Below are 20,863 nucleotides of genomic sequence, written 5' to 3'. Positions count from 1 at the left end.
ATTTAAATAGTTTGATATGAAATTATCAGACAAATAAATAATTCCTGTTTCATATATGCGTGTTCACTCTAAAAAAGTTTATTATAAATTGAATACTCTCTCTCTCTCTCTCTCTCTCTCTCTCTCTCTCTCTCTCTCTCTCGTTGGTAGGTAATGATAATAAATGAATTAATATTTACATAGTGACGAGAACTTCGTTAACATAATTCGTAAACTTAATCGATATTTATAACCTGTCGATAAAATAGAAAACATTAGTTATCTACACACACACATCTGCCACAGTCCTTCTACTTAGGCGCCACCTTATAAGCACCAGTGTAATTAAACTTATGAATTCTAATGCCAAGACGATATGCTTTTACGGGCTCAAACTTAACTACCTTATATTAGCATCTTTTTTTATGTTTAATGGTATCACTCGAAAGAGGAAGGTCCTGTGCAGTGCGTGAATGTCAGACCATCCAAAAACATCATCCAATGGCATAAAACTGCTTGGATTCGGCACCATCAAATTTTACCTTACTTTCTAAGCTTGTATTACCACATATCTGCATAATTTTCATGAAATCTGACATTCACGCATTGTACTGAATCTTCCTCTTTCAAATGATGCTATTAAACAGCGAAAAAGATAAGGTAGTAAACTTTGAGCCTATAAACCCACGTTTTCGTCTCATTTTGCCAGTAACTGTGTCCTCTACCTTTATCGCGTCGCCAGGGAGTCTAACACCTTAAAATATGAAAATAGCACCGTTTTCTACAGATGATAATTTTAAAAATTTGGTGTTCTGACACACGTGACGCCACTGTATAATGGTACATCTTGATTGACTTAGTCGTTTCCGTGGAAACCATGCAAACAAACAACAAACCAAAATAATGTCAACGACGTTTTGAAATTGTATTAGATAATTGTCTCATTGTAAGGAAATAAACAATGAAAGCCGTCCCAACGTGGGTTGACAAAGTTCAAGAAAAATCGGAATGGTAATAATTTTTCGAAACTACTTTCTAACTTTTACTTTAATTATTATTTCTAAATTTTTACATTAATTTTTATTTTTGACATTCCTTTCCTTTTATATCTTTGCATTATTATATTTGTTACCGTATAATGCATATAAATAATAAAAATAGATTGTACCAACAGAAATATTGATGTTTTAGTATATATGACTTATGTTTTAATCCTGAGGGGACACAATTGGTTGTTGCTGCTGGACAGCAGGTTCTTGTATATGAAACCAACGAAGGTGCTCTGATTCAGCCATTGAAAGGTAGATTAATTTATTATAATATGATAATGTAAATAAAGGGACTACAAATTATATTTATATGTGTATTTTATAGGTCATAAAGACATAGTTTATTGTGTATGTTATGCGAGAGATGGTAAAAAATTTGCATCTGGAGGTGCAGATAGAAGTGTTATCATTTGGACATCCAGATTAGAAGGCATACTTAAATATTCGTAAGTTATATTCTTACAATTTTATAGAATTCAATTAAATGAAATCTATTTCACGTATTGTGCACACAATTATAATATAATATAACATTTATTTTAGACACAACGAAGCTATTCAGGCTATGCAGTTTAATCCGGTATCCCATCAATTGTTGAGTTGTTCATTATCTGATATCGCTTTTTGGTCTCCAGAACAGAAAACAGTAGTGAAACATAAATCAAGAGGACGGGTGAATTGTTGTGCTTGGACAAGCGATGGTCAATACTTAGCCATTGGATTGGCTTCAGGCTATGTCTCCATTAGAAATAAAGTTTGTTTTAATTCTCTTTCTTGATACTTTGCATTGTTACATTTACAATTTTCTAATCTTGAAATATTGTATTGTTTAAATTTGTTTTAATCGAAATTCATTAATCCATTTAAAAAATATCACTGTCACTAATTAATTTCTTTTCAAATATTTACATCATAGAATGGAGAAGAACAAATACGCGTTGAAAGACAAAACGGAGTTCCTATATGGAGTCTATTGTGGAATCGCCAGTGGTAAAATAATACTGTTCCATTTTTATATTTTGTTTTTACATGAAAATTATTATATAGCATACCATTTCAAGAAGTTCCTACATCATTCGTAGGGAAAATTCTACGGATGTCCTCTGTATCGCGGAATGGAATGGAACCATATCATTTTATTCAACTACTGGAAAACCTGTTGGTAAAGATAGACTGCTGAACTTCATTCCTCTGAAAATGTGCAACTTCGCAGGAGGTCAATATATTTTAATTGCTGGAAGCAACAAACAATGTATATTAATGACATATGATGGGATACAGTTAATTAATATCGGTGGTACCTTTTCTTCTTGGGTATGGAGCTGTGCAGCAAATCCAGCCTCTACACATATTGTAAGAATCTACACAATATTTCTTATACCCTATTTTATTATATTTTGAACAACAATAATCTCTTGTCTGTTTCTTTTTTTTTTTACTTGCCTGTTTAGGCATTAGGCTGTCAAGATGGTACAATAACATACTTACAATTATCATGGGATATTGTGCATGGATTATATGGAGATAGATATGCTTATAGGGAAAACATGACCGATGTAATAATACAAAATTTAATTACTGGTCAGAAAGTTCGAATTAAATGTAAAGATCTGGTAAGTAAATGTATTATTTTAATTATGTTATCTTTAAAGCATTAAACAATGTTTGTAAATAATTTTAGGTTTCACGTATAGCTGTATATAAAAATAGACTGGCAGTTCAGTTGTCTGAACGTGTAATAATTTATGAACCTTCGAACACCAATGATGGAATGCATTACAGAATATGTGAAAAATTAAATCAAGCACTGAATTGTAACTTATTAGTTGTCACAACAAATAACTTAATTTTGTGTACAGAAAGACGGCTACAGAGTTTATCTTTTAGTGGAACAGTAGAAAGAGAATGGATACTTGACGCATTTATTACTTACATTAAAGTTGTGGGTGGTCCAATTGGACAAGAATGTTTAATAGTAGGTTCGTATTATATAGATTTAAAAGCAAAATTCATGTAAATAATCATTAATTATTGTCTACATGAATTCATAATTAATTGTTGGTTTCAGGTTTAACTACTGGTTATATAGTAAAAATATATTTAGACAATCCCTTCCCAGCACATTTAACAAAAATCAATAGTTCTGTAAGATGTCTCGATATTAGTTCATTGAAAGAAAAACTTGCTGTTGTCAGTGACAGAGGAGTTCTTTATGTGTTTGATTTGTATGCGGAAGAAAAAATTCAAGAATTTCAAGATGTAAATAGTGTAGCATTTAACAGTAGTTTCGAAGATATAATGTGCTTTACAAGCGGAGAATATTTAGTAATTAAAGTTGGAAATTTTACGGAATATAGACAGAAGTTTTCTGGATATGTTGTGGGACATAATGGATCAAAAGTGTACTGCTTAAATAAGTCTTGTATTGTCACGGTGGAGGTGAAATCATTTTTCAATATTCATGAATTCTAAAGAAATAAGAATTTTGAGCACTAATGTCTTCTAAAATGTAAATATTATATCTATACAGGTACCTCTATCATTATTTATGTATCAGTACTTGGATATTGGACTCTTCTCTCATGCATATAACATAGCGTGTCTTGGGGTGGCAGATTCGGATTGGTTTGCTCTGGGTACTTCTGCCCTAGAAAATCTAGAGTTAAATGTAGCATACTCTGCTTTTGCTAAAGTTAAAAACTTAAGATATATAGAAATTGTGTCTGAAGTCGAAGAGAAACTGAAGTCCGGCGAATGGGGAAGAGAAGCATGTATGGCCACTGCTGCGGCTGCTATGGGAAAACTGAAAGAAGCAGCGAGACTTTATCAAAAAGCTGGCTTACAGCAGTATGCATTAGCCATGTATTCCGATTTACGTATGTTTGATATTGCACAAGACTTTATTGCTGGTGGAAATAGTCAGGTCAGTAAAATTGACAGTTTTTTAAAATAATTTGTAGTCATTATTTAAAATTTAAAATCTTTTTTCTACTGCTATGTTAAGGATCGTACAATATTACTTCGTAAAAGAGCAGAATGGGCAAAAAGTCTTGGAGAACCACGCGCCGCAGCAGAAACATTTCTATCAGCAGGAGACGTAGATCGTGCAATTAATATAATTGCAGAATATGGTTGGATTGATATGTTAATTAAAGTGGGAAGACAGCTTGATAAATCGGATAGAGATAATTTGACCATAATTGCTAAGAAATTAAAAAAATTGGGCGCAACGCACGGTGCTGCTGAAATTTTTAGTCGTCTGGGAGATGATCCTGATGTAGCGGATGTGTTAGTAGAAGCTCAAGCGTGGCCAGAAGCGTTTGAACTGGCCGAAAGAAATCCAAAATTAAAAGCAAGGATATATGGTCCATATGCCAGATGGTTAGCAGAAACTGGTCATTTTTCTGAAGCACAAGAAGGTAGTAATAGCAATTTTTTATGGAATATTCTTCTCCTTTATTTTTTGACTTGCTTCACATTATGCTTGAATTAAAATATTTTTCACATATTCTTTTAGCGTTTCAAATAGCTGGGCAATCTGAAGAGTCTATAATTGTCTTAACAATGCTAGCAAAAAATGCAGTGGCCGAGAAAAGATTTCGCGATGCTTCCTACTTTTATTGGCTTCTTTCTCAAATTTGTTTAAATCTTGACAAAAGCACTGATGAATTACAAAGGCTGTTTTTGCAGTATTATGAAAAGGCTGATGTTTACTATGCTTATCATGAAATTCACAAATATGTTGTAAGTAAAGATTAAAGATGAAATACTCTTAAATATTTTTATTTATAATTCCACTTTCTAGGAAGAACCATTCACATCGTTAATGCCAGAGGCTCTTTTTAATATCTCGCGGTTTCTATTAACAAAAACTCAAAATATTCAAGTCGAGGGAATTTCAAAATTTACTATAATGTACACACTTCTGAAACAAGCTTCCCTACTTGGTGCAAACAAATTGACGATGCAGTTACTTGATAAACTGCGCAAAACAAAAATTCCTGCCAGTCAACTCGGTCAATTGGAAACTTCGAATTTATTGGCCAGAGCTTCTCCATATAGAGATCCGGAAGAACTTTTACCACTTTGCTACAAATGTTCGACTTTTAATCCTTTATTATCATCGGATACTCAGGGACAATGTGTGCAGTGTAAATTAAAATTTCAATATTCCTTTGTAATGTTTGGTATGATATATTTGATTTCTAAAAAAGAAATTGTAATAAATAATAAAATATTTTAAATATGATATATTGAATTCTAAGTAATGTTTTAGAGATTCTACCTTTAGTCGAATTTGAATTGGAAGAAGACATTTCAAATGAAGAGGCAGAAAAATTAATCAACGAGTCTTTGTCTTCATCCGATAATATGATAGATAAAGATCAGCTTACCATTGCACCCGAAGTAGACTTATTCACTGCACGTTTAATGAAATATGAGGTATTATTATCACATATATGAGTATTTTTTCCATTTATTATGCATGTACGATATAATATTTTTCACCATTTGTTACTTCACCATAGTTACTTGTAATTAATTTGACATTGTAGGAAAAATCGAGTACTTCTACTATAATTGTGGGAAGAAATGTTTTGAAGAGTATGGATCCGTGCACTGTATTAATCATTAAATGGCCAAAACCATTCAAAACACGTTATTTCAAAAATCTATTGCCTGATCTACAAATTACTTTTTGTAAATCTTGTCTAAAGGTAAGAAACTAGCACTTAATGATCTATGATCACTGTCAGTCATAGATAACAATATAAAAAATTTGTTTTCAGCTCTTTCATTCGGATGATTATGAATTGGCTTTATTGCGATATGGGCATTGTCCATTTTGTAGAGCAATAAATAAGTCTACCGATTAAAATTAATCGTATTACTGTATGTATAATGAAAACATGTCAGATTTTTACATACAATTGATTTATATTAAGTGACAAATTATAATACGAGATTGTGCACATGTGAAAAGTATGACAAATTTTACGATTTTGACAAACGATTTTTATTTATAGTATTTTTCTGCAATAAAAATAATTTTCAATATATAAGATATACTACTATTCCCTTTGTTAATATATACTTGTTAAATTAATTTTGAAAATTAGTACAGAGTATTAGATAAAAATATAACTGTGAAACAAAATTGAATGTATTTAAAATATTATAAATTTGATTTGTAATCTCTTGAACAGAACTTGTTCCGTACTAAGTAAATTGACAAAACAGTTATGTTTGTCTTTCTGTAAGTGCTAATCGTCTGGTTCCTTTGGTACCGTTAAACTATATCTTTGGGAGGATCGAGTATCTTCTGTTAACAGTATCTTCTGTGAGTTACAGTCTGGAAGATGTTATATACAGTTCTTGTAACGATTTTCCTTTTTGGAAACTTAGTTAAATGTCGTCTGGATAATAATAATGCTGTGGGTATCCAAATTGTACATCATGATGCAAGGTGTAAGTAATTTTTGGTAGGAAATTTATAATATCTCGAAGACTTTTGTGAATAATCCACTAAATTTTAGTATGTGAACGTGAGAAAGATCGCATTTGACTTGACAACGGGTTCTTATATACATAAATATCTTGTTCTGCATATATTAAAATGTAAGCTAAATTTACTTTTTCTGTCAATATGATGAAATTATTAAAAGAATTTTTTAACAGTTTTCCCGCTGTTCAGTGTTGTCCGTTTTGCAAATTCACAATGCATGGCTAGCAATAATTTGAATGGCACTTGCTTTACAAGAAGAGAGTGTCGTGAATATGGAGGAACTGCATCTGGTAGTTGTGCAAATGGGCTTGGTATTTGTTGTGTCTGTGAGTAATTACATGATTACTATTTTTCAGTTAGTACATCTATTGAAAAATTGTTTCCATTTAATATGTTAATAATTTTTTAGTTCAAAAATCATGCGGATCCACTACAAACGTAAACAACACATATTTTACAAATCCAGAATACCCAAAGACTTATGACAGAACAGGACGATGTACAATAACAGTGCAGCGTTGTAATTCAAATATTTGTCAGGTATGTATATCATACCTGTTCGCAAAACTATCAACATTACTAAAAGATACATATTTCTTGTATTTTCATTTCAGTTACGTCTGGACTTTCTGGAATTTGATCTTGCTTTCCCAAATATTGATGGAATTTGTGATTTGGATCTCTTTTTGGTTTCTGGATCGTCGACGTCTGTACCTCGAATTTGTGGTGAAAATGCAAATCAACATGGTAGTAAAAAACATAATATAATCATTTCTGCGATAATTGCTTCTTAATCATTTGGTGTAAAAAAGACATCGTTCAAATTTTCAGTATATATGGATTTTAATGGTGCAACACCGATTATGTTGTCGATTGATACTAATTCCGAGTATAGTACAGATCGTCGATGGAACATCAGAATTCAACAGATACCATGTGATTCGACATCCAGAGGTACATAAGTATTATGTAATTTTTAATAACTACTTTTCACATTTTATAATTTTCGAATAGCGCCGAACGGATGTTTGCAATATTACACTGGTACTTCAGACGTTGTTACAAGTTTTAATTATGGTAGATCGCCAAATCCAAGAGGTACAGTTGCTAATATTTTAGTTTCATAATATCAATTGTAATTCATGAAAATGTAATTGCATACGCTTTGTTTTAATTATCTTTATCATCGTGTAATTGTAAACAATTTAGCGCCAGGTGCTGCTACACGACAGATAGCAAACACAAATTATGGTGTATGTGTAAGAATGGCTCAAGGATATTGTGCCATAGAATGGTCGCAAACAACTAATAATTCATTTTCTGTTTCTGGGGATACTGGTTCTGTGGATGGCTTAATAGGTAAAGTACGACGTAACAATATTTTATCTTATAACAATGATATATTCATAGTCTTAACATGTAACTAGGTACTGTAGATGCCGAAGAAAAGGGAGAAAACTGTACTACTGACTTTGTTATTGTTCCTCATCCATTTCAAAATGGTATGGAAATTAATACAGATCGATTTTGTGGAAATGGTTTTACCACAAAAACATGTAAGTATACTATTGCAATTAACTTTCATAAGAAATATTTATATACAAATGTTATAATGAGCTTCTTATTTTAGCGTTTTCAAAACCATTTGTATTATATGTTGTCACAGACAGAAACGAAACATTAGACTTGGAAAATAGAGGATTTTCGTTAACATATCGTCAATTACCTTGTATAGCTTAAATAAAAAGATTTTAATGATTTTCACAAATCTACCAATATTGAAATTAGTTAATAATGAATTTATAGGACTGAAGCTTCTTCGATAATGTGGTAAATGAAAGTATAATAGTTTTCTCTTATTTTCAGTACAAATATGTAGTAATATCTTTATTTCTATTACATTTTATTAGCTTTATATACAATAAAACTGTATATTATATACATAAAACATGAAATGCAATTGTACAACTCATATTTTTACAGCGAGAAGATAATAAATTGTTATTTAGAATTATTTAATTGAAAATTAAGCTTTATGAACTTTTTACAAAATGTTGTTTTACTCGTATTGTGGACACAATAACACTTTGTTATTAAATTAATTTAAATGCAGTAGTCTCGATGAAATTAATTGAACTAATATAAATCACTGCAGAGAAAACAACATAATACAATTAGTGAATTTGTACTACCTAATTAACGAGGTATTTGCTCCCAGAATGCGCCTCCACTTCTTTTGTCATAGCACTGTACCATATAGTGAGTTTTGTGTTATTTAAGGCATCTTGAAATGCAGTACACCCTTCTATACTTTTTAAAATCCCATAAACACCAAGATCTGCTAAGTTAGGTCTTTCTCCTCCCATAAATTTACCACCACGTGCTTTAATTGCTCTTAACCACTCATTGATATCATCATAAAGGGACTGTCGGACATCTTCCTTAAGGTGGTGCCTCTTTTTCAAACGTTTTGAAATCATCCACATAGCTAAAGCACCTACATTTATCATTATAAATCTCTCCCAGGCTGGGAAGTATTCTTTCCATCTGCCAACCTAATAAAAAAAAATTAAAGAGGTAGTATTTTCATTATAATATTACATTAGAGATACTATTGTGGATGCACTCACATTTGAAAACCAGTTAAATGTATGATAGGCCTCATCAAGAGTCCTGTATACATTTGGCGACAAGCTGTGAACAAGTATATCATCTGCCCATTTTCTCCATTTACGCTCTTCTCTGTAAAGAATAAATTCAATTTTATTTCATATTTCCTATAAGAACAAAGTTTTCAATTTACATGAAAATTTAAAACAACAATTTCCCATTAGTAGAACGCTAATCTGTTATAAACGATCGTATTACTTCTAGAAGAAAATTATTCATAAATTTGTTACCATATTAGATTGTATGATATTACTTACATAATATCATCAAAGTTTTCATTTTTTGGGAATTTATCTGTATACATGAGATAATACTTATTCAGAATTTCATAACGGAGTTTATCATCTTTATCATGCATTGCTATACTTGGATAATAGTTCATTAGCTCCTCAATTTTCTGAGAATTATCTTTCAAATGCGATGCAATTAATGAAATAATCATTGAACTATCATTCAAAGGTTGATAACCAGATGCGGTGTCGGTTAAAAGTATAGGAACTTTCTTATAAGATGACCATGAAATTTCTTTTCTTAATACTGGATCTACTTCCACAACATCATAAGATAAGCCATAGTAATCTAAGAAAACTCTGACCTAAAACATTATTTTTATTAATTTTATCACAAACAAAAAGGAAGAGGAAATCGTTTATTTACATCAATGAAATCAGTTCACTTTTTTAGTTACTATTTACTAAATTAATATAGTGGTGTTACCTTACAACAGAATGGGCATGTTTGATATTGAAAGAGAGTTAACTTTAATCCACTTTGATCTGTTGGCATAATAATCTAAAATAAAAAAGATGTTACAATATTTGTTCGCGATATCTATACCTAATTTGTATATAAACTATTCAAACGTTCTAAGTAATTCAGTTGACAAACCTGTCTTGAAACTGGAACTTGTGGCTTTTCTTTCAATGCTTCAATTTTGTGTACCGTTCCTTCGAGATGATAATTTTTAGCGTTTTGTATACTAGTATATATAGAATAACCTATCGAGGTAAATACTCCGACAGAAATTCCAATAAAACTTGCTTTTAGTATAGTCCCTCTTGTTGATCGTTGTGCTGCCGGTGACGAACTTTCATTTCTTCTTGGACATTTTAGAAGAATTTGTTTCGAACAATGAAAATTTTGCGGCAATTTCAATAATTTAATTAAAGCAGACATTATGGTTACTTTTCAACTACTATGTACACCGTTTTAAGTAGATTAATCACTTTATAGTTATTGCAAGTTATTGGTACACAATATTTCTATCACTTCAATGACATAATAGGATACTGAAGAAGACGTAGAACAAGGTTATGTACAAAAATTATACATATTGTACATTAGTATGTACACAATCATTAGTAGTCTATAGAAATAAAATCTTGTTTCAACTTCAATCAATCATAATAAATATTAAATTCAATAATACTGAAACTTTATCAATATAATATTCAGCATAAGAATTTAAAAATATTGTATTTCCAGTTCACTTGTTCAATGCGCATCGATCTCAGTGGCGCGAAATTTTAAACATTTGTGAATATGTAAAACTAACAGCTTGATAAGAAAATGTATGAACTAAAATTAAATAAAAAATTGATATCTTTACTTATTTATGATATTTATTTATTTAATTATTGTAATTTTTGGGAATAACAATATTTTCTGCGCAAAAATATAGATACAATCAGCACGGTGCAATTGCTTTAGAAAGAGAATGAGAGATGATCGAGAGAAACAGAACAAAACCAACGGGTTGAATGAGTACATAGTGTCCACACGGACGAGAAATCTAGGCCGTTTCACTTTATCGTGCTTGCGGTCTCACTCTTTGTTACGCATCCGTTTGTCTGGCGCTCCATCAGAAACATATGGCGTGATATTCTACTTGTAAGCTTTACTCTGATTAGCTGACGATTCAATGCTAAGACAGGATTCACTGCGGATTGGATGCGTGGTAAAATGGTGGAAATGCTTGCAAAAGCTAAGATTGTTGCATAATTGGCGCCACATTTCAGTATGGTGAATTTATTAGTCAGTAAGCCTAGATTAGAATGATTAGATTCTAGCTGGTTCTTACTGCTGGAGTCTACATTTTAGAGTCTACAACGATCTCGTAATTAATTTTTATTAATAAAGTCACACGAGTTGTTAATAACAGAAAGGAATTACGAAATAGCATTGAAATATGTCGGAACATGGGTTGAAGAATGTTACGCATTGCATTTTTGATATGGATGGACTATTGCTGGGTAGGACATTTAATTTATTTTGTATTATATATATGAAATTGCTATTTTTATATTTTTATATGCATTTATCTAATGTAGAATGATATATTTCGTTAAAAATAGCCCAGTTTAACGGTCGCAGACATTACAGTTACACAGGGTTATTAGTAAATAATCCTGTATTAATAACAGGGTTATATTTACTCTAAATAACAGGGTTATTTTTCTTTCATGAAATCAACAAATTGCACCCCTAATTAACCTGTAAATAAGTTTATGTTTATTTATATGAATATAGTAATTTTGTTTTACCTATGCACGTATAGTAATGAGTAAGATCTCAATGGCAATTATTATGAAATATGAGGAAAATATATTAAAATACCCTACACATCTTTATGAGCGGATTCTACAGTCGATGAAGGGGGTAAAAAAGCACTCATCATGCGTGAGTTTGCATGCGCTTCACTTCTAATCTTTTGGGGAAGTTTATACTTAACATATCATTTACAAATCATTGCCTTTAAATGGAATAGATTAAATAAGATAAACATAACCTTGACATTAATTGTATAAACATTATTTTATTAAAATTCTAATAGATACAGAAGCACTGTATTCGAAAGCTTTTAATCGTATAACAAATCGTTATGGCAAGGAATTTACATGGGAGCATAAAGCAAAGACTATGGGCTTTAAAACTTCGGCTTGTGCTCAAGCAGTAGTCGAAATGTTATCTTTACCTATGACAAAAGAAGAATTTGAGTCCGAGGTAGTCCAAATATATCAAGAATTATTTCCTTCTGCAAGTCCGATGCCAGGTAACAAATATAAATAATATCTTTTCATATAAATTATGACTGAATTTGATCTTCCACCTTGATTTATAAATAGGCGCAGAACGACTTTTGAGACACTTAAAAGAACATAACATTCCAATTGCATTAGCTACAAGTTCAAATAAAGAGAATTTTGAATTAAAAACTCAAAGATGGATGGAATTGTTTGATTTATTTCATCATAAGGTTCTTGGAGGTTCTGATTCTGAAGTTGTTAATGGTAAACCAGCCCCAGACATTTTCTTGGTGGCCGCTAAACGTTTTCCTGATAATCCTGACCCTTCAAAGGTTTGTGGCATATAATTTTATAATGTTCTTTAAGATTATTACATGAATAATTTTTACCTGTGTGTTGTCTATTTAGTGTCTTGTATTCGAAGATGCTCCAAATGGAGTAAAAGCAGCTCTTAGTGCTGGCATGCAAGTTGTTATGGTTCCAGATCTGATGTTACCAAAATGTTTTATTGAAAATCCTACATTGGTAATAAACACTCTTGAACACTTTAAACCAGAAATATTCGGTTTACCACCATTTAAAACATAACGCAAAGAATATGTATGTTTGTCAGGTATATAATCTTAGTATATACCGATGGAGATAGTACATAAGGAAATTCATATTTGTTAAAAATATAATATATGATGTTTTTAGCATGTTATATTATTTATTTTTTGTACAAATATATAAAAATAAATTAGTTTTACATGTTCCTTCGTATCTGTATTGTTACGAGCCGAGGGCCAGGCAGCTTTTGCGTGGCCACAGGTTGGATGTATTTTGGAATTTTGATAAGAGAATTGCGTGAACCTGCCGATGCTTCTTTCATCTCTGAGTCGCCACTGGTAGAAATTAGAATTTGTGGCCTTTTGTAACTTTTGCAAAGAAGAAATGGAGATACACCCCGAGCGGTAAAGATGTATCTCTGTGAATAATTGAATTTGACAACTTAATAGATTGGTGAAAGATAGTACATTACAAGCTGTCAATCTAACATAATTGTATGTGTATAAATGATCGCGCTCCCCGTTTGTCTCATTGGATAGGCGGGGGCTTATAACCTTGTACCGATGTACGGAATCGGAGAATCGGTACTTCTAGAGAATCAAACTCAATCTCGCTAGCGTTCCTTCGTCAGTAGCTGACTTGAAATTAAGCCCGTTTTTTAGTTACGTTTGTGCCCTTTATATATTCAAAATGTCTATATATGCCTCGGCTCCATTAAGTTCGTCATCGTACTCCTAAGGTACTTGACTCACAATGTACAGAGCGAAACCTGACCGGCTGGCGCCAGCCTGGCGTACGCCTTCAAAGACGAGTAGGAAAAAAACACGTCGGAAAATTCTCCGTACGTTACAATACAAACATTCGAATAAAGTATGTTTTTTATATCTTTTATATTTAAATAGTTTATATAATTAGATTAATACACATTATATTCTATTAGCGACATAATGTATTGTACTTGATATGATGAGAATAGCACATTTCTTTTCTTTATTTAACTTATGTACAATATCTCTTAAATACATCTTAATCGAATAATCAAAACAAATTATATCCCTTCATGTTGTAGTATCCCACAAGGTGCGGATGAACGAGGTTCTACTATACATTATAATATATATACATTGTAATATCGGTTTCGTGTTGAAAGTGTTTCTAAAAATGCAAGTGTTAATTATGTGACGTGTGATTGAGGAGAAAACAGATTAAAGAAATGAAGACAGGAGACTGCAATAAATAGATCAATGAAATTATATATAAATAATGAAATAGTATTTTATTCTAATTTATCTATTTATTTTATTCTAATAGTATTTTATTCTATTATTCTATCTATAGAATGAGACTCGAATTTTTTCGATTTAATTTAAACTTCTCATTATTTCCGGCACTGTTTTCGAAATACATGAATACATAATTAAAAATACATCATTTTTAAAGTGCTATACTAGAGAGGAATCGGAAGAAATTCTCGAATTTTACGTTAAAATATCATTTATAATGAAAGTCAGAAAAATATTACTTTTTACAGCAATGAATTGAAAAAACATGTTTATTTTGTTGCTGATTGAATCATCCTTTAAAAATTTTTATATTATGGTCAAATATTTAAATTCAACGACCCTAAAGACTTATCAATACTAATTTTTATTAGAATCATATGAAGTTATGAATTGTGGTCAACTTTTGGGTGAAAAATGAAGAAATTCTGACATTATTTAAAATTTATAACTTCCGTATCGATTGTATTAGCAACTCTCATCATCTGATGTGTCATATATATTCAAAATAGGTGTATTTTGATCTGTTGACTTGTGTGCTACATTCATATTTCCGAATAACGTGTCCAAGCATACAACAGAAAATGCATTTCGTTTCAATACCTTTTCCATTGCTTCTTTTAAACAATCATATGCTGCTCTCATACCTTGTGGATATTGTGCTAGTAAGTCTGAAAGCACATAAATGGTAATTTTTACGTTCTTCCAAGAACTTTTAATTATTCGTTTTTCTTGAATACATACTTTTATACTTTGATTGACTCACGTCAAATAGATGAAGATAAAAACACTGTTGATTGTAAAGTTTTGTTTCTGAATACTATAAATTAAAACGATATTATAGTATTTAATATACTTAATAAAACGAAAGTATAATTTTAAGTTTACCTCTCTATGCATATCAGCACCACATTTCCTGCAAGGTGGATATTTTCCATAAAACCCTAATGGAATTCTTCGTGTTCTTTCTCCGCATAATGGATTTTCGCATTCTAACCAACCATCATAATATTCCGTAATTGCTTCTCGTACAGCAAGCGTTAATGCATTTTGTATAGCATTTACATATGTCCATGGTTGTACCGTGCACTCTGGATTTGAACATGATGCAAGTGATAATTGATTACCGTTGGGCTATAAAATAATTGTTTCCAATAAACATTAATTTGAATTTCAGTTTTAAAAGAATTTCATCTCAATTTACCGTTTCGATAACAATGTCTTTTACTACAATTTCGGATCGACATTTTTCATCTGCACACTTAAATTTGAATGGAAGACAAAATCTAAATCTATCATCATTTACTAACAATGGTATATCGTTGCTTTCTTGTTCATGTATCACTCTTTTAGATTTATAAATGTTCTCCAAACCTATATAAAAATATATTATTTTATACCATACTTATCCGATCATTTATTTTATATACGTAAATTCAAATTTTACCCAAATTCTGAGCTAGTAACACGTCATCGATTCCTTCGATTGGTTCACAAATTCTCAACGCAATCGGAAATACTTGACTTAGTAAATAATAATTAACATCAATTTTCAAAGAACTGCTCTTTTTGTACTCGTCGATGTGATATGCTCTATCAGTTGCAGATTTCTCTGTTCCATCCTACATAACAAGATAATACTGATGTATAACATCGAACACTCTGAATGACTTTAAACATATTAATTTATACAAACATCACATATGATGTATGGCACAGTATCACCAACTTTCCACATTCTACCACCTTCCTTATTTAATCTTAAAGCTACTTGCACATGAGCTTGCTTGGCATCCGAATATTCGTTTGGATTTTTCGATAACTGTTTTGTAATAACTAACGATGATAAAGAAACTTGTTTTTCTCGAACACTTTTCGCAACATTTTGCAACATCAGGAAAATATTTTCTAGCCGATTCTCGTTAGATTGATCAGAAAGTAACTGATCTAAGATTTTTCTGTAAAATATTTAGAATGATTAACAATTGCAAGATAGAAAATATTTCTGCTGTTCTCCATTTTTTACTGACTTTCCAACATCGCAAGCTAGCTGACACCAGTCCCTTCTCACAATATCCAAACCCTTATGTTCTTGCGTTAATTCGATCTGTCCGTTAGGTAATTTTGTCATTATAACCGCAGCATACTTTTTCTTTTGTAGAAGTAGTAAATAGCGAAATACACCATCAATATCTAATTCCACCCGTTTGTACAGTTTATTCACTTCTTGTTTAATCTAGAAAGCCATTTTATCTGTATATGTACTAGTTTTAAACAAGTATTTGTAGTAAACATTAAATATTTACCTTCCTACCAACAGAGAAAACTTCTTCATACTCTATTAAATTAGTATTTATCATTATGGAGTCTGTGTCTCCATATATAACTTCATAATTCAATTTTTCAACAATATTTTTTGTGTGTCGTAAAATTTCTCGACCTTTTGCTGTAAGATGTTTTTATATTTAGTATGTATGCAACAGTGGAACAGGCAAATTGATTTCAAATTTTACCTGTTACCAGAGCAGCAAGTCCTTTAGCATAAAATCTACAATGAGTTGCGCCTAAACAACCGTACATGGAATTAGCTGTTAGTTTCAAAGCCAACTGCCTAATATTATATTGCATTTTCAACTCGGGTGAGTTATTTGGTGCCTTCATTAATTTTTTCACTTCCACTCTACTCTCAACCAATTTGCGAATTTCTGTTGGAATTACTCCAGGCTCTAGATTTGATTCGGGAATACTTAAATCCTGCAAGCGCATTTATTTAGCTAGATTGAAGATTTCGTAAATAATAATAAATATACTTACCTCGACATCAGCATATGCAGCGCCAGGGACAGTAGTGAAACACAAATTGTATTCTTGGATTATACTGGGATACAAGGAATTGAAGTCCATCAATAATATCAGTTTGTCGTAAAATCCTTTTTTTGGATCAAGAACTAAACCCCCAGCATAAGCTGCCTTCTTCTTGCCAGTATTTTCTAAACATGATGCAGAATTAGTTGTATTTAAACAAAATTGAATGCATTAAAAAAGTTATACCATTGTTTTCAGCATTCTTTCCCCTTCTTGTAACTCGTTTATCTGGAGTTACATAATTTCTTAAGTGAAAAGCATGTAGTAATAAATATTCATTTCTTTCTGCGCGTCCTGCTGTTAATGTTCTTGATAAAATATTTCCTGTGGGCAAGTATATACACGTTTTATTGAAAAAACAAATGCATTCCCTATAATACTTCATTATCAGTGTACATACCAGCAATGCATGTAATTTGTAGTGCAAGTGGGAGAACATTAAGTTCAAGTACAATAGAGAGAATATACAATGCCTCTGTTAGTGTTATTTTAATTAAATTATCTACTTTACTTGTTGTAGCGTAAAATAATCCAGATTCACCAGGTTTTATTTCCTTGCATTCATTTTCCTTTTTCTTTAAAACCTATGGTTTTATAACCAAATATAGCAAATATAAATTTAGTTTCCCCCTTAATAAATATTAAACGAGCGCATTTATGAAATATTTACCGCTATGCAGAGAGATTGGAGATCGTAACTTCTAACTTTTAGATTCAATTCCTTAGCTGAAACTTGTATATCACACAAAGGACGACCAGCAAGTACTTGATTCATATTTATTTTCCCCTAAAATTTATTTTTTAAAGTATTTTTACTACAACTGTATTGACTACATATAGACTGAGTTCTAGTAAGTATAATATTGTCACAAAATCAGAACTTTACAGTAAAACATATACCTTAATTAAAGGTGGCATAGAGCGTCTTAGCTTTCCAAATCTACTCCAATTTGGAACTTTTAGAGTGAACATTCTGTGCATTAGTATATCGAATTGAAAACCACAATCATATCCAATTAATAAATCTGAATCTACTGTGTTCACTATTTTTAGCAATTCTTCAAGTAGATCCACTTCGGTATCAAATTTCATTACTTTAGTGTATGAAATTTTCGAGAACATTTCGCGTGCTTGTCGCGGCCAAGGAATATCACGCGGATGTGTGATTACTAAAATAAAATACATAATATTGAACATCCAAGCCAATATTAAAAAATGTTCTGAATATGTGAATTAACGTACAGCAAATGTGTTGCTGAAACGGAGGTTTAGGAGGTTCTCTATCGACATGAAATTTATGATGTATTAATATTGCAATCATGACTATTTCATTTTGTTGAGATTTCGAATTCAATGATGTCCGTATATTTAAAGTCATTATTACTAATGGTGGTAAGGCTTGAGTCTCAGAACAAACTGATATGTTCTCCATCTTCATACAATTCACCTGTTGTGTTATACAACATGAGCTTTAAAACTTAAAACGATAGATCAAATCGAGATATTAAATTATAATACCTTGATTTTACACCAACTGGTCTGTACACCAGTTGGTAATGGACATTTCACGTCCAACCAACAGGGTCCTTTAATATTTCTTTCTATTATAAGTAATTCCAAAGGATTTATTGTTGTACCAAAGACGCGTTCTATCGACGATCCAGTATAATCAGAAGGCATAGCCGGATATTGCGCTGAATACCTCACTTCCAAATATTCAGATACTAATGGAGTATCTTCCTGCTCAAAAGCATAATGTTTTGTAACCGTACTACAACGGAACTCTTTTATTCCTGATTTATTTGCAAACTGATTAAATTCTTTATAAACTTCTTCCATTGAATTCAATTTTGGTTCATCGTTAGTATCCTTGGAAGATTTTATCTAAAATTTATAATCATTGTAACACATTCGATAGGGAAAAAACAAGCTTGATAAATATTTGATCGTACATGCACTCTAGGAAGAAGATAAATTCTTCGAGGAATATTTTTAACTGTTAAACAGCAAGAGCAGTAAGTTTTTATAGACGGTACAAAGACTTTTCCAAATAAATATACAACTCCAGGTTGTTTGTACGGATCTTCGTATGCGTCCCACCAATAAAATCTAAACACTTCTTCTTTATTGGCATTACTTGTAAATGGTAAAGGCAATTCTGTAGTATCTACTGAAACTTCAACATTTTGCGTTTGTGTTGAAAATTCAGTATCCAATACTTTGCTAAAGTCTATGGCTTCAAACATTTCGTTTTCAATATTTAGATTCTTAACTTCAGGCTCCGGTTTACTATTTTCCACAATGGTAGATGGTCCTGATTTTCCAATGTGACTTGTACATTCATTTTCGAAATCTGAACTGCAAAACTATAAAAGAAAATAATAACTATAAAACCTGTGATTTGTTTTCAAGTATTAAGTATTGAGAAATATAATAACTTACGTCTCCAACAAATTGACTAAGATCTTCACTTTCTTCCTCTATTACTTGACTACTACTTTTTTCGGTGACACTGTTTTTCAATTCTACATCCGATATTTTAGAAACTGTTTGTGATTCATCGCACCATTCATCATCGATAATGTTTTGGCTACTACTATTTCCTAATTGGAAATTTGACTCGTTTTGTTTATTTATATCTGTCTTCCTAACTGCATCAAACATCGCAAAATCATCATCATTATTGGACTGCATTTTGTTTTGTTCCAAAGTAGATTCTTGTTTCTGTCCGATATCGGTAGTTCTGAAATTGTTTTGACAATAATATAATAATTTCAGACTGTCTTGGGACAACACCTGTATATGTGTAAAAAAAAAGATTTAGTTACTTATTCGCTTTAGAAGTAGTACAAAATTTATTTCTAACTGTTCTTGTTTCTGGCTTTGTTGGTGTATCATTTTTTTTTAATTCTGACATTAAATCTCCTAAAATATTGTCATCATTGAGTCCAACATCTGCTTTTTTTTTAGTTGGCATATTCATCAACATGTTTTGAATCGATCCCTTTTTTTTGACATCTTCTTTTTTGTTTTTCCTTGGACCAGAAACTTTGTGTTTTCTTGCTTCTTGGATACTTTCATTATCCAAATCATCATCAAAAATTTCTCTGCCATCTTCAACATAACCACTCTCCCCTATAGCATAAAACAAATTATTCTCATTTGCAGAGAATTTAAATTCTCAGTTACCTTGTATCATGTAACGAAGAAAGTTATTACCATCATCAATGATCCAATCATCATTCTGCCTGCTTATTACAGTTCGACTGTATTCTTTTTCATCAACTTCATCGTACACATTTTCTAACTGATCAACTTCGTATTTATGTTTACTACCCTTCAACTGTTTCAATTTTTCTAAGGCTGATAGTCTCCCAGTTTTATCAATCTTTTGACGTTTCGATCTACTCGTTGAAGGTGCTAAATAATTTGTTTAATAATCCAGTGTATTACGAATTCGTATTTAAAATACAACATTTAGAAAGAAATTTATAAACACGTGGGTAATTTGTGTAAACACTTACATTCCGTATTACTCATATTTTTTCACAATAAGTCGTTATTGTTGATTACAGTATCGTAAATAATTATAAATAATCTTTCTTCTCAACTGGACACTTGAGATCTCAATGTGCTTCAATGGCAGTTGAAATTTGAAATTAATCTACACCAGAGCTCTCACATGCGCTTTTATGACATTCTTCCAAAAAGTAGTAGTGGGAGAATTACCCATCACAAATGGGACTGAACGATGCCAATGGATTTCCATTGGCAATCCATTGGAATTCTCCAATCACATTTGTGAGGTCTCCTCTTCGCCACTTGGAGCAGATTCTGAGTAGAATTCCCAACACCATTGGACAGACTAGACACCAATAGAGACTTGAGTGGAAATTTCAAGAGCGGTCAGGAACCAGAGAGCTCTGCTCTACGCTGATA

The 20,863-nt window shown here is 31.4% G+C and overlaps 5 protein-coding genes across 19 annotated transcripts; 3 read left to right on the top strand and 2 right to left on the bottom strand.

Moving 5' to 3' along the window:
- Positions 1-392: 392 nt before the first annotated feature.
- Oseg1 (intraflagellar transport protein Oseg1) lies at positions 393-6,091 on the top strand. Of its 12 annotated transcripts, none has more exons than XM_033483675.2 (18): positions 394-639; positions 767-819; positions 912-990; positions 1,171-1,280; positions 1,354-1,474; positions 1,572-1,782; positions 1,945-2,018; positions 2,111-2,381; positions 2,480-2,641; positions 2,710-3,007; positions 3,097-3,467; positions 3,559-3,951; positions 4,033-4,447; positions 4,546-4,772; positions 4,834-5,215; positions 5,305-5,471; positions 5,585-5,746; positions 5,819-6,091. In XM_033483675.2, exons 3-18 carry the CDS (start codon positions 941-943, stop codon positions 5,903-5,905), a joined length of 3,501 nt encoding a protein of 1,166 aa, XP_033339566.1. In that variant the 5' UTR covers positions 394-639; positions 767-819; positions 912-940; the 3' UTR covers positions 5,906-6,091. The 12 variants fall into 12 exon arrangements, with proteins under 12 accessions (XP_033339570.1, XP_076384860.1, XP_033339566.1 ...); XM_076528744.1 differs by having other exon boundaries at positions 752-819; XM_033483676.2 differs by lacking the exon at positions 767-819.
- Positions 6,092-6,239: 148 nt separating this feature from the next.
- LOC117228032 (uncharacterized) lies at positions 6,240-8,302 on the top strand. Of its 2 annotated transcripts, none has more exons than XM_076528754.1 (10): positions 6,240-6,497; positions 6,566-6,647; positions 6,724-6,860; positions 6,944-7,074; positions 7,149-7,281; positions 7,366-7,488; positions 7,549-7,632; positions 7,744-7,893; positions 7,962-8,090; positions 8,165-8,302. In XM_076528754.1, exons 3-10 carry the CDS (start codon positions 6,752-6,754, stop codon positions 8,272-8,274), a joined length of 969 nt encoding a protein of 322 aa, XP_076384869.1. In that variant the 5' UTR covers positions 6,240-6,497; positions 6,566-6,647; positions 6,724-6,751; the 3' UTR covers positions 8,275-8,302. The 2 variants fall into 2 exon arrangements, with proteins under 2 accessions (XP_076384869.1, XP_033339572.2); XM_033483681.2 differs by having other exon boundaries at positions 6,708-6,860.
- Positions 8,303-8,420: 118 nt separating this feature from the next.
- Su(P) (prostaglandin E synthase Su(P)) lies at positions 8,421-10,971 on the bottom strand. Its single transcript, XM_033483680.2, has 5 exons — positions 10,093-10,971; positions 9,922-9,996; positions 9,462-9,799; positions 9,165-9,276; positions 8,421-9,089 (listed from the first exon to the last, which is right to left on the bottom strand). Exons 1-5 carry the CDS (start codon positions 10,378-10,380, stop codon positions 8,727-8,729), a joined length of 1,176 nt encoding a protein of 391 aa, XP_033339571.1. The 5' UTR covers positions 10,381-10,971; the 3' UTR covers positions 8,421-8,726.
- Positions 10,972-11,125: 154 nt separating this feature from the next.
- On the top strand, positions 11,126-12,985 carry LOC117228034 (pseudouridine-5'-phosphatase). Of its 2 annotated transcripts, none has more exons than XM_033483684.2 (4): positions 11,126-11,456; positions 12,038-12,256; positions 12,330-12,562; positions 12,639-12,985. In XM_033483684.2, the coding sequence occupies exons 1-4, from the start codon at positions 11,393-11,395 to the stop codon at positions 12,816-12,818; spliced, it is 696 nt and encodes a 231-aa protein (XP_033339575.2). In that variant the 5' UTR covers positions 11,126-11,392; the 3' UTR covers positions 12,819-12,985. The 2 variants fall into 2 exon arrangements, with proteins under 2 accessions (XP_033339575.2, XP_033339576.2); XM_033483685.2 differs by lacking the exon at positions 11,126-11,456 and adding an exon at positions 11,538-11,883.
- A 665-nt stretch (positions 12,986-13,650) lies between these two features.
- Positions 13,651-20,762, bottom strand: DNApol-alpha180 (DNA polymerase alpha catalytic subunit). Of its 2 annotated transcripts, XM_033483668.2 has the most exons (21): positions 20,449-20,758; positions 20,144-20,344; positions 19,753-20,059; positions 19,367-19,667; positions 18,877-19,290; positions 18,443-18,808; positions 18,167-18,371; positions 17,825-18,093; positions 17,595-17,711; positions 17,325-17,508; positions 17,111-17,248; positions 16,874-17,049; positions 16,573-16,813; positions 16,366-16,505; positions 16,090-16,295; positions 15,756-16,017; positions 15,507-15,681; positions 15,264-15,433; positions 14,948-15,193; positions 14,804-14,879; positions 13,651-14,730 (listed from the first exon to the last, which is right to left on the bottom strand). In XM_033483668.2, exons 1-21 carry the CDS (start codon positions 20,462-20,464, stop codon positions 14,528-14,530), a joined length of 4,413 nt encoding a protein of 1,470 aa, XP_033339559.2. In that variant the 5' UTR covers positions 20,465-20,758; the 3' UTR covers positions 13,651-14,527. The 2 variants fall into 2 exon arrangements, with proteins under 2 accessions (XP_033339559.2, XP_033339560.2); XM_033483669.2 differs by lacking the exons at positions 13,651-14,730; positions 14,804-14,879 and having other exon boundaries at positions 14,974-15,150; positions 20,449-20,762.
- Positions 20,763-20,863: the final 101 nt, after the last annotated feature.

Source organism: Megalopta genalis, chromosome 2, assembly GCF_051020955.1.
Source record: "Megalopta genalis isolate 19385.01 chromosome 2, iyMegGena1_principal, whole genome shotgun sequence".
NCBI lineage: Eukaryota > Metazoa > Arthropoda > Insecta > Hymenoptera > Halictidae > Megalopta > Megalopta genalis.
This window is presented reverse-complemented; position numbering and strand designations above follow the sequence as displayed.

What these genes read in the sequence shown, in the direction of transcription:
- LOC117228034 (XM_033483684.2), top strand. Translation starts at nt 11,393, where the DNA reads ATGTCGGAACATGGGTTGAAGAATGTTACGCATTGCATTTTTGATATG. An exon ending in TATGGATGGACTATTGCTGG is followed by an intron (nt 11,457 to 12,037) that starts GTAGGACATTTA and finishes AAATTCTAATAG; the next exon opens with ATACAGAAGCACTGTATTCG. An exon ending in TTCTGCAAGTCCGATGCCAG is followed by an intron (nt 12,257 to 12,329) that starts GTAACAAATATA and finishes ATTTATAAATAG; the next exon opens with GCGCAGAACGACTTTTGAGA.
- LOC117228032 (XM_033483681.2), top strand. Translation starts at nt 6,459, where the DNA reads ATGCTGTGGGTATCCAAATTGTACATCATGATGCAAGGT. An exon ending in GTAATTCAAATATTTGTCAG is followed by an intron (nt 7,075 to 7,148) that starts GTATGTATATCA and finishes TTTTCATTTCAG; the next exon opens with TTACGTCTGGACTTTCTGGA. An exon ending in TGAAAATGCAAATCAACATG is followed by an intron (nt 7,282 to 7,365) that starts GTAGTAAAAAAC and finishes TCAAATTTTCAG; the next exon opens with TATATATGGATTTTAATGGT.
- DNApol-alpha180 (XM_033483668.2), bottom strand. An exon ending in CTATGCCACCTTTAATTAAG is followed by an intron (nt 17,712 to 17,824) that starts GTATATGTTTTA and finishes AATAAATTTTAG; the next exon opens with GGGAAAATAAATATGAATCA. An exon ending in TTTTCTCTGTTGGTAGGAAG is followed by an intron (nt 16,296 to 16,365) that starts GTAAATATTTAA and finishes ATGGCTTTCTAG; the next exon opens with ATTAAACAAGAAGTGAATAA.
- Oseg1 (XM_033483676.2), top strand. Translation starts at nt 941, where the DNA reads ATGAAAGCCGTCCCAACGTGGGTTGACAAAGTTCAAGAAAAATCGGAA. An exon ending in TCTGATTCAGCCATTGAAAG is followed by an intron (nt 1,281 to 1,353) that starts GTAGATTAATTT and finishes TGTATTTTATAG; the next exon opens with GTCATAAAGACATAGTTTAT. An exon ending in ATGTCTCCATTAGAAATAAA is followed by an intron (nt 1,783 to 1,944) that starts GTTTGTTTTAAT and finishes TTTACATCATAG; the next exon opens with AATGGAGAAGAACAAATACG.